This window comes from Adiantum capillus-veneris, chromosome 25 (genome assembly GCF_014529385.1).
Source record: "Adiantum capillus-veneris isolate H3 chromosome 25, ASM1452938v2, whole genome shotgun sequence".
NCBI classification, from domain to species: Eukaryota; Viridiplantae; Streptophyta; class Polypodiopsida; order Polypodiales; family Pteridaceae; genus Adiantum; species Adiantum capillus-veneris.
Genome location: NC_140955.1, coordinates 41073920 through 41089956, shown reverse-complemented (window position 1 = coordinate 41089956; position 16037 = coordinate 41073920). Strand labels below are relative to the sequence as shown.

At 41.8% G+C, this 16037-nt stretch overlaps 1 protein-coding gene across 1 annotated transcript; it reads left to right on the top strand.

The window, feature by feature from the left end:
- Positions 1-5235: 5235 nt before the first annotated feature.
- Positions 5236-7631, top strand: LOC147424766 (uncharacterized). Its single transcript, XM_086499785.1, has 6 exons — positions 5236-5546; positions 5645-5704; positions 6294-6503; positions 6831-6925; positions 7009-7124; positions 7236-7631. The coding sequence occupies exons 1-6, from the start codon at positions 5489-5491 to the stop codon at positions 7390-7392; spliced, it is 696 nt and encodes a 231-aa protein (XP_086355911.1). The 5' UTR covers positions 5236-5488; the 3' UTR covers positions 7393-7631.
- The last annotated feature ends 8406 nt before the right edge of the window (positions 7632-16037 follow it).

The following is a 16037-nucleotide window of genomic DNA, read 5'->3' as shown; positions in this document are numbered from 1 at the left end:
ATGGGCATAATCTCCAGAATATCATCACTTGATTGCAAGATATGCACAACATGGCTGTGGCAAGGAAGCTATGCGCTATTCTAACTAGACGTGAACTAAGGGTTCTTGGAGTCCTCTTGTAGAGGATATGCCTAGCAAGAGGAATCTCTAAACTGTTTTGCGGATGCAAGAGGGGGTTCTGCTCTGTAATGGAATTGGCCTATTAACTTGAGAGTAGCAAAAATTAATGAGAGTACTTTTGAGAAATTACTTTGTGAGCATAGCGGGTGAACATAATTGAATATAGAAACATAAACATAGCAATTAGTTAACTTGGCGTGAACAATACTTTTGCAAGAGAGAGAATTTAGAGAACATGACAACAATTGACGACAGCCGGTCCCCCCTCCAATAGGCATTTGTATTATGATTTCTCCCATTAAGAAAGACTTTTTACAATACAAACTTTGTGTTCCTTCTGACCTTGGTGATGCAATGAAGATGGAAAGCTTCATGCATCACAAGCATAGCATAAAATTTGAAGAAAGCTTTAACTCATATAGAGCTCACCCCCTCCTTGTAGGGATTAGATATTGACTTTTGACACCTCAAGCCCATCATGCATAGGCCCAGTTCCCACCACAGGCTTGGCCCTTAAGCACTTTAAGCTTGGGTTGGGTTCTCACCTCAAGTGCAACCCTAGCATCTCAAGCATGACAAGGACCTCAAGCATCTCAATCATCAAGCACATCAAGCATCTCAAGCACCTCAATCATCAAGCACCTCAATTGCCTTAAGCTTGGGCCGGGTTCCCACCTCAAGCTCAGCCCTAGCTTACCTAAGGTCAAAGGACTTTTACACTAACTATTGGAGGTCTTCAATGAAGCTGACCCTAAGGTCTTATGCTCCATTGGTTAGCCTTGCTCTTTGATGGACCATCTCTCATTTGGGCCCCTTTACCATTGGCCCCGTGTCGAGATAGATCTATAAGCACATCTCTGTATCTTAACCCTTGTTCCCGTTTATTCTCCCACATTAAGTGATCGATTTAATATGAGAAAATCATTTGGGTTGGTTAGATATTAGTTTTTATGGCATGCTCAGCAATGCTTTGGTTGATATGTATGCCAAATGTGGTGCCCTCACAAAAACATGAAAAGTTCTTGATGGGCATAATCTCCAGAATGTCATCACTTAATTGCAGGATATGCACAACATGGTTGTGGCAAGGAAGCTATGGCTATTTTAACTACACGCGAACTAAGGGTTTCTTGCCATACAAAGTCAACCTGTAGAGGATATGCCCAGTAAGAGGAATCTTTGAACTATTTTAGTTGGAAGCAACAAAAGGATACCTTCCCAACTACATTAAATTTTCTTATTGTGCTCAATGCAGGTTGTCACTTAGCTCTGCTCCATTTGGGGCCAAATGCTTTTTTATAGCATGAGGGAAAATATGGTGTGGTACTTGGCAAAGAGCTCTACAATTGCATGGTTGACCTTTCAACATTTTTCACATAGCTATCAGTAATCTAGACAATGCCATCATCCAATTATTCTCTAGTTTGGCCGGCCCTTCTAGGTGCTTGTCAAAAATGGGGAAATGTGGAGCTTGGGTGATTGGCCTTTGATCATGCAATAGAACTAGAGGTATGTAATGCTGCAGCATATGTGTTAATGAGTAACAATTATGCAGCTATGGGCATGTAGGAGGTGGCACAAGACATTGAATGCATGAGAATTACGAGTGGTGCTCAAAAGCAGCCAGAACGTATCTAGTGGACTGATGTATGGAAAGTCTCATTGATTTGTTGACGGAGATTCCAAGAATCTGCAAAACAAGGGCAGGCTGAGGGGGCTCTGAACTGTTTTGTGGGAGGTGCCCTCAGTGTGCTCAATGCATGTAGTCACTTGGGTCTATTGAATGAGGGCCAGATGATTTTGGATAACATGTAGGAAAAATATGGCAATGTACCAGACAAAGAACACTACATTGGCATGGTTGACCATTTCGGGCGGCATGACATTTTGACAGAACCATGAGAGTAATCACGTCGGTTGGCCTTTGAGCATTCAATAGAATTAGAAAAATGTAATGCTGCAACATATGTGCTAATGAGAAATACTTATGCAGTTGCTGGCATGCAGAAGACGACACAAAACATTGAACGCACAAGGATTAAAAATGGTACTCGAAAGCAGCAAGGATATAGCTGTCGAGTTGTTGCAAGTGAAAAGGCTCATTGATTAGTTGCTGGACATACCGAGTATTCATGAGGCAGACAAATCTAGTTCCACAAGGACAACGGTCATGTTGATCCTCCACCACTGCAAAAGAGCCCTCTCAAGTTCATGCTATCATAGTAGAGGAAAAGCTCACACCTCTCTCAGGCTCACGCTTCATAAGTGCAAAAACTCATTGCAAAAGAGCCCTCTCAAGTTCATGCCGTCGCAGTAGAGGAAAATCTCACACCTTTCTTAGGGTCGCGGCTTCACAACAGCAAAATCTCACGGCTTTCTCGAACGAAAAAGAATTTTGTTTTTGTCAGATGCAATCCGAGACTATTGTTGAGCTTCCCTTTTATCATTGTCTGATTTATGCTTCAAATTTTCCAACATTGAAACTTATAAGGAGATTAAAGAGGAACACATCACCAAAACATGGGGAACAACTTGGTTGCCCTATGCAGAAGTAGCTATAACACACACAAGGAATTGGTGCTTGATGGTGCTTTGATTAATATGTATGTCAAAATTGAGCCCCTAACAAAAGCACAAAAAAATCTTGATGGGAATACTTTCCGAGATTTCTCTTGAAGCCTCTTGATTGTAGGATATGCCCCAACATGGTTGTGGCAAGAAAGCTAAGGGTTGTTTTGATCAGATGCAAAAGGAATGCCTTTCTCCAAACACGATCACCTATGCTTGCAACTTGAAGATATGTGGCTTGTGGCATTATGCGAGGCTTGTACATGGGTGAGAGAATTCATGATGAGATAGCTTCTCATGAGCTACTGGAGAAACATGTTTTGGTTGGCAATGCTTTCGATGATACACATCCCAAATGTGGGGCCCGTACGAAAGCATAAGAATCTCCTGATGAGAATTTTTGTCTAAAATGTCGTCTCTTGGAATGTGTTGATGACTGAATATGCCCAACACGGGTATGGCAAAGAGACTCCGTGTTGTTTTCCCGCAATGCTTTGGGAAGGCCTCTCTTTAAATGCAATTACCTATGCTTGTAGCTTGAAGAACTGTAGCCTTAGGCTGGATCTTCACATGGAGGAGAAAATTCATCATGAGATTGCTAGTCGTAGGTCATTGGAGAAACATGTTGTGTTGTGCAATTTTTTGGTTGATATATGTGGAAAATGCGGGTCATGATCAAAGCACATAAATGTTACTTGATGAGCTTTATTTTTGGAATGTGATATGTTGGAACCTATTCCTTGCTTGATATGCCCAACATGTTGTGGCATGGAAGCTCCTTGTTGTCTTCATCAAATGCTAAAGAAAGGCCTCTCTCCAAGTACAGTCACCTATGCTTGCACCTTGAAGGCCTGTGGCCTACGCAAGATGTTGACATAAGTAGAGAATTCACGATGAGATTGATGCTGGAAAAAAATGTCATTCTTGGCAATGTTTTGGTCAATCATCAGGTTTGCGGCTTCGTTTTTTCTTTGCATCTCTTAGACTCACGTTGTCGCAGCAAAGCAAAATCTCACACCTCTTAGACTCGCGGCTTCACAGTAGCAAAATCTCAAGCTTTATAGCTTTCTCAAAGGGAAAATAGATTTTTTTATCAGATGCAATATGAAAGCATGAAACCACGAGAAGTCTTGATGGGATCCCTATCCAAGATGTCATCACTTGGAATGCATTGATTGCAATGTGTGCCAAACATTGCTATGGCAAGGCAACTCTAAGCTGTTTTCAAAGGATGCCTTCCCATCTCTCCACATACAATCACCTAGGCCTTGTGCAAGATGCGAACATGGATTGTCTTCTCATGGCATGCGTTGATTGCATGCCAAACTTCTCCATGGAAGGAAGCTCTAGTTTGTTTCTATCAATAGCAGTTTCTCTTCAAACAAAGTCTCTTGGGTTGTTGCCACAAAGTTTTGGGTTGGTTTAAGGGAACGCCTCTCTCCAAACACTTCCTTTAGTATGGTCAGCTCTTTGAAAGTATGTGGCCTTACACAACACCTTCACACAAACGAGAATCCACCATGAGATTGCAAGATGTACCAATAGGAGCAGACAAACAGCATGTCGGCACTCATTCATAGAGCTTTAGCCAACATCATCGTGTTGGTTACTGACAAACAAATGTCAAAACTGAAAGGACGTAAAATACCCTGAATTCTTTACTCATTACTAATGACGCAGTGAAAAGAGTGGACTGAAAATTGCACGCTGTCGTGGGAATGGCACGTTCCCTCGTATTATAAAAATTGGGGAGGATTGTGCAAACTCCCCCATGCAAGGAGACTTGCATGTTTTTTTTTCAAACATAAAAGGAACAACATCTAAAAGTGAACATATTTCAAATGATACGTATCATCACTTTATATAAATTCTAATCCTTCTTATGGTTCTTTTTACGAGGTGCACGATTCAAAATTTGAGCATCACGATGTAGTGTAGTACAGACGCTACCAATTAAGAAACAAGAAAACATGCTTTCATAGAAGGTAATAAGTGCTCTCTCTCTCTCTCTCTCTCTCTCTCTCTCTCTCTCTCTCTTTTCTTCTCCAAGGATGTTTACTCTTGTTGAACACACAAGAAAGCAAGATTGAATCAAAGAATTAATACAATTTAAAAACTAAGGACAAATTTATACATATCAAAATTGGGACATGAAGACTGTGGCGTTCTAAACAAATTGCAAACTCACTCTCTCTCTCTCTCTCTCTCTCTCTCTCTCTCTCCCCCCAAGCTCTTCTCTTCTAGGTTCTTGTTTACAGATGTGTACTCTTGGCGCATACTCTTGTTGAATGTTTGGATGACAACAAAATGGTAAATACAATCTGTATGTATGAGAACTATGCACACAATAGTGAGATTGAATTGAAAAAATAGCACATCTACGTCTGCCCGAACTCCAATTCAACACACATGCAGCTAGAGAGGTGGAGAGTTTCAACGAAAGCGAATATTCGAGAGCACCTTCTAAAAGAAGATGCGGTTCAGGAGGCCTGTAAAAGAACGAACCGCCTAAAATTCACAGACTTTGTAAAAATAATGGCTTAATGCTAGACATGTGGACTTCGCAGCCTTTCTAGTTTCATTCAAAAATTCCCTGTCGAAAGCTTTCTCTCTGTGTGCTTTCCAACAACCCACCTCTGCTGTTCGCCTTCGTGAGCGTTTCTCCCCCTTCGCCCATTTGGATTCTCTTTCGTGGGCAGATTGCCAATTTTGAGAGAGAGAGAGAGAGATAGAGAGAGGAGAGAGATCGCCCTCATCTGTACGTCAGGGCGGCCTTACAAGTCCCTAGCGCGGAGAAATTATGAGCAATTCGGCCGTCCTCACCGCCCACCCTGCATCTTCCGCCAGGAATCCAACCGGTGAGTTACCCGTTTTCCCTTAACGATCTTCCCTTCTTTTTCACTCTGCGTATGATTTCAAGAAGCTCCGATAATTTGACTCTTTGCCTTCCTTTCAGAGGATGCTTGTGTTGTACCTCCAGCTCGGTCCCAGAGAACGGAAAGATCTGCTGGAAAAGGTTAGGCTTGTTGAGTTGAGCAATCGCATACGCTTATGTGTAACATGCATTCTGCATTGTCCCATATTTAGCAATGCAGAGATAAGTTAATGTAATGTACGGCCCTAGTCAGTGAGTAGAGCGTGCAGAATTGCGAGGCTTGATATCACATAATTGTTATTTCCATGAAGAAACTGCTGATGACCTAGTTTGTCATGAGAAGTGTTAATTTGATAAGTAAATTGCTGATGGCAGCGATTGCTAATGCCATATTGTCGCATCCAATCATGAAGAAATTGCTGATGAAAGCCATGTTAAGGCCATATTTTTATATGTCATTATGAAGAAACTGCCGACGACAGCCCGATTGCCAAGGCCATCAATTCTTGTGTATTTTGGAAAGTGGTCTGTGTGAGCGGGGGCATTATGTACTTCTAAAACAGATCATGCAAACAAGAGAAGCAGTGCTGTGCTCTATTTTCCTTTCCAGAATTTTGATAGATTATAATTCCTATAGGGAGATAGCTAAGAGCATTTATGTGAAGTTGCAGGAAATATGAGTTAAGTGGTGCTGAAGGCTATGCCCAGTTTAATAAATGCATTCTTTCAGGTAGGAGGAGACGAGCTGCTGCAGAGCAAAGACGAGCTGAGCAGCAGCATTGGAGCAATTTCTCACATGAAAGGGATGATGAAATTTATGTTGCGCCTCCGAGGGCTCCTGTTAGCAGGAGGCAGATGAGGCGATCAACTCGACGAATGCGTGGCGACTGGGAAGTTAGCTTTCATGATGAGGATGATGATAATCTCGAGATTGCTCTTGGTATAGCAATTAATTTAGGGACTTCTAGTAAAACGTGACGAGTGCTAGCTTTGAAATGCCATTGCTAATGCATTGTCAAGGGCACTCCTGCAATGCACTATGGCATTGTTGAGGGACAACAAAATGCTGTGGGTGCTACATCTTACAGACAATGTTTCAACAACAGTGTTAACTCTTTTTTGTTCAGTTTGGCCATTTCTGCTTTCACTTGAGGGTTTTAAATTTTATTTTGTTGCAATGGCTGCTTGTTAACACCAATTTTGTCATATTGGCCAAGGTCAAACGATGCCAATCTCTGCTATGCTAATCTTTTCGCGCTTTTGGCAGCACTCTCTCTGTCCCTGTCGGAACCAGTAAATGGTGATCAAGCTGAGAATCTCTTATATCCACGCGAAGACCGGCCACTCGACATGTCGTACGAAGTAAGTGCCAATGTTCTTTGTTCTCTACCTGTTTATTCTCTATCACGAGTAATTTTCTGATGTGCATGAAATATGTATGGCAGAGCCTTGTGATGCTGGAGGATGTGAAATGTACAGCTCCGCCAGCCTTTGTGAGCCGCATGACAGGTCATGTTTTTAACAAGAGTTCGAACAACATGCCAACAGATTGTATGGAGGAGTAAGTGAACGATAATATGAATTGTAGAGATTTTTTTGCTGAAATCATTGCCATTGCTGTGTTTGCAATGTATGGCATGCGAATATTTTTAAGATCATTTTGTGTTTGCAGGCTTTGCACGATCTGCCAGGGAGAGTATAAGGACAAGGAGTCGTACATGCTGCTGCCTTGTTTACACACATTTCATGACATTTGTGGATCAAAATGGTTCTTAAACCACTCGAAATTATGTCCCGTGTGCAAACACGATGTAACTCAGGAGGCATAACGGTTGGAAGATTCTTTGCGGAGGGGAATGTGCACCATTTCTGCTGAGCTGCCCTACTCTCGCCCCTAACCATAACTTTTGTACAGACTTAATTGCTGTTGTAAATAAGAAAATTTGTACATAAATTCTTTTTGCTGCTCTTCTCCACAATCGTGGAGTATAAGTTGGCATGCTATTGTCCTATGTGGAGCAAGCAAGTTAATGGAACAATGAGCTCTTCTTGGAGCTTTTTACTGTTATTTAGTGAAGAGTTGTGCTGTGCAATGTCTGAATATTTGAAGGAATTGTTTTTTTTTGAGCTATGGTGGCATTTTTCTTTTTTGCATCAGTATTATCAGCCTGCAAATCTGTCTATGCAGAAGGGATTAATCGTACATGCACACAGCTATTGCTTAATTTTCTTCCCTTATATTGGAAAGCATCAGGGAGCTTACAAGGGTGGTGCCTGTGTGCGTGCGATATTTAGATAAATAGATACATAGATGAAATTGATACATGAGTGGATGGGTGGTTGGATGGAAAGACAAGCAGGTTATATGTGAAAGTAGATGGTGAGCTTGTAGCATGCTCATAGCCAACTTGTTAAGAAGCCACTGTTTGAGATCTGTTGGTGAGTTTTATGACAACGGGTTGGTGATGCATGAATGGCTGAAAGTGTTTCTGCTACAGTCATCGGTGATATGTGACTCAATGAGTCTGCTTAGAGAGTCTTAACACTAATGGGATATATGTGAGCTATAGGGCTGATCAGATAATGGGAATTACGAGTTTGGAGTAAGGGCCGAGCAGATAAGAGGGAAATAATGGAAATATTTGAGGAAAACGATCTGTAACATTTAAATGCAGGTGTGCACTAGAGAAATACCTCATCACTACCAAATATAGGGTTCAAAAAGGGTTTATCTGCATCGATGCAAGCAGACATTCATCTTGGTGTTAATTATTGCAAATCTTTTGGCACATCTTGTGGCCGTTAGGAAATGTCGGTGCATGGTTTGTATAATGCAGAAAATCTGGAAGAGTAGCGTGTAGGGTGGAGGGTTTCATCGCGAAATGGGTATTGAAAATAGTAGGGAGTAATATTTTTTCGTGAGATGACAATGAAGGGACCTATGGTGCTCTTTGTAGATTTCAGGGGAGATGATCCACGCCCCAAAGTAACTTTTTGGGTGGGAGTATCACAAAGTGATGAGTAAGGTGCTGTAATCGGGATGTTGGCATTTTTGAAAACCGAGAATTTTAGAAAGGCCATTGGTTGTAATTTTCAAAGTGATTCTAAACCCCTGTGAAAATACGTTTTATATCTCCTGATAAAGCAGACCAATATTACATTTTTTTATTGGACAGGGTTGATGGGCCTTTAGCTTTGTTGGCCCTACCCTTAAGATAGGGTTGTGGGGACGAATTTTGCTACCATGGCCATAGGGGCTCTTTCAATACCAGCAAGTGACGTTTGGAGCTTGACAATCTGCTAACACTTCTACTGTTCGCAATGGTTTTGGATTTAAGGAGGTGTCAAGCAAGAGATGTGTGCCTGGATATGAGAGCATATGTCTATGGTTTTTAGAGGTATGAGCAATTTGAGGGTTTTGAACTTGTCTTGGAGTAAAGACAATCAAATAATTGGATTTGAATGACATATGAGCATGATTTCCTTCTTCTTTGTACGCTGCATCTTGCACTATCTGTATTGACGCCATTCTTGTTTGTGGGTTCTTTTGGGTATGGGAAGACATTAAAAAACTATGTCAAGTGTGCATTGGAACTTTGCGGGCTTGATGTAGAACTCAGATGTATGCTTGCATAGGTATTTGTTATGTGTAGTACTTATTTGGGGGTTCTTACCATAGAAAACCACGTGGTCCTCCAAGGTACCGGAACAATGTAGACAAATCCAGAGTGTGTTAAAACAGTTTTAAGGAGCGATCTGTATGGTCTAGAAGGATGCTCTTGATGTGCCTCATTGAATTGCATCATTGTTTACTCTTGTAAGGCAGCAGAGTTAAAAGCACAAAATGCATTCCATTCACATGCCATACATGAGTCTAGGGTACAAGCTTAGTCATGTGCACCTGTACATGAAAGACAATAATAGTGTGGACACCTGGCATGAGGCTCTTATGAGGAAGTGAGTGATTATGCTTTGCCATTGCTTGTGCTGCTTCCTTTAAAAGATGATATTTTACTTCTGAGTTCTTGGCATACATGAGTTGTGCTTTGATGCGTGAAATTCACCGCTCTTGTTTTATGCAGAGAAAAAAGTGGACCATTAAGAGAGCAAGGTCCATTTGACATGATATTACATAAAGCAAGTAGTAGTTACAAATTCTTAATTCGATGTATACATGTTGCATTGTTTTGAGGAGTATGTTTTGATTTGATTCATGTTTTAAGATCCAAAGGCTGTATTTGTTGCAGATAATTGGGAAGGAGTGGTGGCTGCAATTGGAGGTGAGGGAGATTTTTGTATTACATACATAGTGGATTGTTCTTTCTTGTAATTTGTACAACAGTGAATAGCTATTTGTCAGTGCAGTTGGTCAAATCAGTCAGCAAACTAATCATTAGGTCATACTTAGCAAGGAGGCAAAGTTCTGTTTGTGTCTACCAAGGTACAGCAAGCAAAATTGTGCAGATTAGAACAATTGCAATTACGACTTGTGCCACTAATTATTTCCCTTCTTGTAGGTTTTGATTACTACAGTGGTTAGAGATCTTTCCATCTAATGGTTTTTTTTATCAACACGGGTTTTTTAATTCGATATTAGCATTTTTTATGCCAACAAGCTTAACATGTCAGCCTTTCACATTTTATTTTGGGTCTTTAGGCATCCTCGGTTGGCTATGTTAGCTTTTCCATTAGGTGACAAGCACAACATAAAGTTGGCATATTAGCACAATTCTGAGACCTAGTGGTTTTTGCTTATGTGCCACAAGCTTTTGGTGGTTTGGCTGCTTCCAAAGTTGACAAACTTCCTTGGTATTTGGACACACTTTGTTCCTGTTATAAAAGGAATATATTTTGCGTGATAGACTTTTAGAGATAATACAGGTTGCGATTAAGATTGTTGGAAAGCTACTGGTTATATCGTCGGTTGAGTTAGTGAAACTGGAACAGAGTACTGGATTGAGATAGATAATTGAATTGGAATGACAGAAAGACAGAACTGGGAGACTGAAAATGGTATTTGCAGATTCAAATTAATAGTTTAAGGATAACCAGTACATTGTACAATGGGTTAAGCTCAGATGATTACAAGAGTAATGATTATAGAGGTGAATCTAGAAGCTAAGAGCTCGTAAACCAAAAGTGCTTAGAAAGCCAAAAGCCAAAAAGACAAGAAGCCTTGTTATAGTAGTGTAGCGGGTCCTATTTATAGCTCCCAGGAGTTACTGCAGTAACTGCCTATGGTAATTATTGTCAGTGTGGCTTCTTCCGCTTCCCGTTGGTCGGCCTTCTAAGGGGTGGTTCCCGCCTGCTGGGACTATCCTCGCCTTTTACATCCTTCTCTTCTTTCTTGAATTTTGGTATAACTCCAAAAATTTTGAAAAAAAAATCCATGGCCTGATTCTGAATTGGTGTTGAGAAAACCATATGGCTTTCTGGTTTGGCCAATGTTCCTCATGATAGTACTCTTTTGGTATTGCCAGCTTTATACCCTACTTCATGTTTGTTGAGTGCTTGACACTCCTATAGTTGTAATTCCAAGGGTGTCCAGCTAAGGAAATTCCAGTGCCTAACTAGGAAAATCCGCAGTCTTATTCTGAGATGGAACTACCCAGTATCCTTCCACTAAACCTGCTTCCTCTTGCCCTTCTTCTGTGTTGGTGCATCAGAAGTCCCAGTGTCAGCATTGTCCTTCTGGATAAATCTGTAAATGGCCTCCTGCTCAAGCTGATCCCGCCTTTCAGTGGACATCTCAAATTCACAAAGCATGAGGGCGTTGTAGGTTTTGGTGTCGGGATCATATAGACTACGTTTACCCTTTGTCAGACAGGTTCTGGCCAATTTATGACAATGAGAGGTTGTGTGGATCCATCCTTGCGGGAGAGGCTGATTCGTCTTAATTCTAGCTTCAAAGAGAATCTCAGCCATCTCTCAGTATTGTGGCCCTAGTCCTGGTTTTGCAGTGATATCCTTCTCAGGAATCTTGGAAGACTCCACAGTCAATTGAAGTAACTGATTTCTGATTTTCGTTAATCCACGGAGCTCGATCTTCCACTGTCCTATACAGAGTTTGACCTTCTACATTTCTCCTTGCAGATCAATGACAGTATCCATTTTGAGGGCGTCATTGATGAGTGATTGCCAGGCTTTCCATTCCATAGTGGCTCGCTCATACCAGTCCTGGAGTTCATTAGTGATGTTGAAGTAAGTGAGCCGATCCATTGGTTATGGATATTGAGGATACAAGGCTAGAAAAAATCTAGGTAGTTCAACCTCTTTACCAGGTAATGCATACAGGAGAATTGGAGAATCATGACAAATTTCAAAAAATTGAGAGCAGCTTGGTTCTCCTGCTGCATCATCTTCCTAGTAACTCGAACCAGCTAAAAGAGTCTTCGGAGAGCAGTTGTCTCCTACTGTCATTTGAGTTCGAGGTCCTTTACTGCTGGAAGACTGATCTTCAATGATGGCCTGCACCCTCTAATCCAAAACTCCTCTGGCAATTTGCATCTGAAGCAAGACTTCTTTCAGTTGAGTCCTGACCTCTTTCATACATCTAGGTCTGTTTCCTAACAGTAGATCCAGTTCAAGAGCTAGAGAGTATCGATCTGCAGTGGATTGTCGCTGTCAATGTGGATTGACTGTCATATCATCAGAAGTTAGCGTCCACTCAGGTACCCTTTCCAATAGCTGGATTTTGCTAGGATGCTCAGGTAATTGACACAGCTCTTGATCATAAAAGACAGTTGATTTCCAGTGCAGAATCATTTCCCTGGCTCCTACATACAACCTTTGGAAGCGTTCTATGTTAAGTATGGAGCTTGATTTACCCTTGTAATTTTCTGTGGTAAAAGCGCACATTTGTAAGGCCCCCATTATGAGGAGAAGCCATCGTGCGTGAAGGAAAATAACTCACCGGAAACCAAAATTTTCACAGACAAGAATCAGGGGCAACTTTAAAGGCCTCGGGGGCGGAGGCCCCTGAGACTTTTTTTCGCCGGAATATTCTTTTTCGCCGAAATATTATGGCCGGACGGCGGCCGGAAAGTGGTCAGAAAACAACCGGTTGGTTGGCCGGTGGCCGGTAGTCAATGGCCGATGGCCGGTGGTCGGAAGTCAATGGCCGGTGGCCGGTGGCCGAATTCAAAAGCGGACTTGTCTTCTCAAGGGCGGCCACACATGGGCGGATTGGAGGGTCCGATTTGGACTTATTCGCACAAGGGCGGCTACAGATGGATGTCTCTCATAAGAGAGGGTAGCCCTTTTGGCCTATAAAAGGAGGCCATTTCTACACACATTTCATAGTGTGAAGTTGATGCAACAAGGTGAGTGTGAGGTGGTGAGAGTGAAGCAAGGCGGGAGCTCCATTAAGGGTATAATCCCTTTGTAAACTACTTCTTGTTTTGAAGTACTAAAGCCATTGAGTGGCTACTTTCCCGTGGACGTAGCCCACATTGGGTGAACCACGTATATCGTGTGTACTCTCTCTCTCTCTCTACTCTATAATCTCGTGTATATAAATCTGTCTCTCTCCATTAAGTAATCTACTCAATTATCTATTTAGCTACGTCTTATTTCCTAACATTCTAGATCAAAGATAAGAGTGCCATCCTCCAAATACTTTCTAGTAATAGGAGCTTGCTGATGTTTTAATCTGTTGTTTAGTGTGTTGAGCTGTAAGGAGTGTTGTTCATCAGCTTTAAATGATGCAGTCACAGCTTTGGCTTTTCCTTTTGCTATCTGGAATGTGTTGTGACTGTTGTACTAGAGAATCTCCAATGTTGCCCTTATTGTGTTGTCCATTGCCTTGCTGCTGACCATCAGACTGCTAGTCACCAGACTATTGGTCTTTGTGTTGGTCCTTGTTGGGTTCACTACCCCCTATGGAAGCTGATCCACCAACTCCAGATCCTGAGGGTAGGGAAGGAGGAAAATTATCATCATTATCAGGTTTGTCTGCCTGGTTGTCCTTCCCTTCCTCATCCTGCTCTTCTTCCCTCTCAGACTCCTCATCAAGATCATTTTGCTTACTGATATAATCCATGATGGACGGATTTGCTAAGGCAGTGTTATATTTAGAGAGTTTTTCTTGTAGATTACTCTGTATAGTCTCCATGAGTGCCTTCAAATTGTCCATATCCAGAGTGACATTACCTTGTGGTTCACATTATCAGCAAGGTTATTATAGATATATCTCTCTGTAACTGAAGCCTTTAATGTAGTGTGGGTTGTCAGCAGCGCATTGAAGTCTTCGCGCTTCATTCATAGCAGATTCTGGAATCTATTAGCGTCCCTTAAGGCTGTTGCCTTGTCTTCATTTAACTGTCGATTTTCTGTTTCGAGCTTGTACAGCTTTGCTTGCAGCTCCTTAATTGTTCTTGATGACTGATATTTAGCAATACCATACCTGAGAGATTGGGCGCTTATATCCTTCTGAAGTCTCTGAATCTGCTGTTGGCTGCTTTCCAATTCTTCTTCCATCTTAGACACCTCTTCATTGGAAGCTAACAAATCCATCATCTGTCCTAAGGAGTTGACAATGGTGTTCCATGATGTTTGGATAAGCGCCGAGCAGCCATCAACTACTTTTGCTGAGTCAGATTAAAATGACTCATAAACCATGACGGAAGCCATGTATGGTAATGCTTCTAAATCCGGTTTTTGAAAAATCAATCGACCTTTGAGAGGTTTATGATGTAATTGTTGCAGTCTATCCTTCTTGGCTATGGATAAACCAATTCGCTGAAAGGAATTTTGGTAGCTAGACTGGGCCCTTTCCTTTGTCATTATTGACCGCCACCTGTTTAGTGCTTGACGTTGCTTGTTGGCCTTTTCCAGTGCTGCTGTCTGCTAGAGTTTGCTCTTCAGGTATGGCTGAAGTCTGGCCTGCTGAGGATTTTTTAGTAGGCAAGGGCTTGACCTGACTCTCCAGTTGCTTCCGTAAAGCAGTGCTTTTTGCCAACGTAATCCTTGGTGTCTTTGAACCACCGGCCTCCACATGTGCGGCCTTCCTCTTTTGTCCAGTTAGGGCCAAATTAGTGCCTGGAGCCTCTTCGTTTGAAGATAGTTCTACATTGTTAGTGGCTGGAATGAGCCTCGGACTCCAAGCCATCTTTACCTGGAAAGAGGCTTCAGGAGCAGTTGCCCATTATAGAAATTGCCAGACATACCAGGCCTTAAATACATTCTGAGATTTCAGCTTGGTAGTCTACTGTAACACATTGTAAGACAAGATCTGGCACAAATTGATTTTAGCTTTAGTATTTAGCCTTTTTGCAAGCAGCATGGTAAACACCTTCTCTGACCCATATGTGGGATTGTTCTTCAAACTAACAGCCTCAGCAAAAAACCTATAGGCTGCGGGGACGTCCAGTCCTGCTACTGGAATCCCTTGTGCACCAGCCTTCCTTTTCTTTTTGGCTGCTTCACCCTCCTTCAGAGCCAGACTTATGTGCTCTGCAGACGCTGTGGTTGGCTTTGTCTCATTGTGACATTTTGAAAGCATAGGCAATGTCGTCAGGTGTTGCTGTGATTTTTACACGTTTGTGCACCGTCAGCGACGTGGTACACATGCATTGGCCAATTTGTCCCATAATCCCTTTAATGATTATCACATGCATTCCCATTGTCCTTTTCTCCATAAGAACTGATACTGGCCCTGAAACTCTACTGACTCTATCATTGGCACTGTTTTATCACGCTGAGACTTTTTTGGCACTGGCACTGGTTCTGGTACTGGTTGTACATGGAAAAGATTTAGAATGGCTGGGTCTAAAAGTCCCTAGTCATTAGTACCTAGAAGACCAGTCTCTTCTCCTCTGGAGGTCTCTTTTTCATTAAATATAGCTTGATTTTGGCCCCATTATAAACACTTGGCAACAGTAATCCAGATAAGTACTTCAACCTTACTGTGCCATTGAAAAATACCCAATCGACTTCATATGGACCAGCCCAAGCTATCTTTAAATTGGGTTTCTTAGGGCTCAGTTTGGTTTGATAAAGCAAAACTAAGTCTCCCTTCTGGAACTCCCTAACCTTGATTCTTCTATCATGCTAGTGCTTTCTTCGTTGTGCTGAACAATCCCCTGTTCTAGCATGGCTCATTGTTGCAACTCATCCAACTGCACTAATTCTTCCAGTCTATGTTTAAGATTATGAGTAAAATCTAGTCCATATTCCACCGCCATTCTGAGACTGGGAATCACGAATTCAGTAGGCACTACAGCTTCAGTACCATACACCATTCTGAAAGGTGTCATTCCAGTTGTGACTTTATAAGCTGTTCTGTAGACCCATAGAGCAATCTGGAGCTTAATATCCCACTGATGTGGTTCCTTCTGAACAATCTTGGTGAGAGTATTCTTGATGGTTTTGTTACTGCTCTCTGCCTGACCATTACACCGGGGATAATATGGAGTTGATTTTTTGTGCTTAAATGAGAACCTTTCCATCAGAATTTCCATAGCATCATTAATAA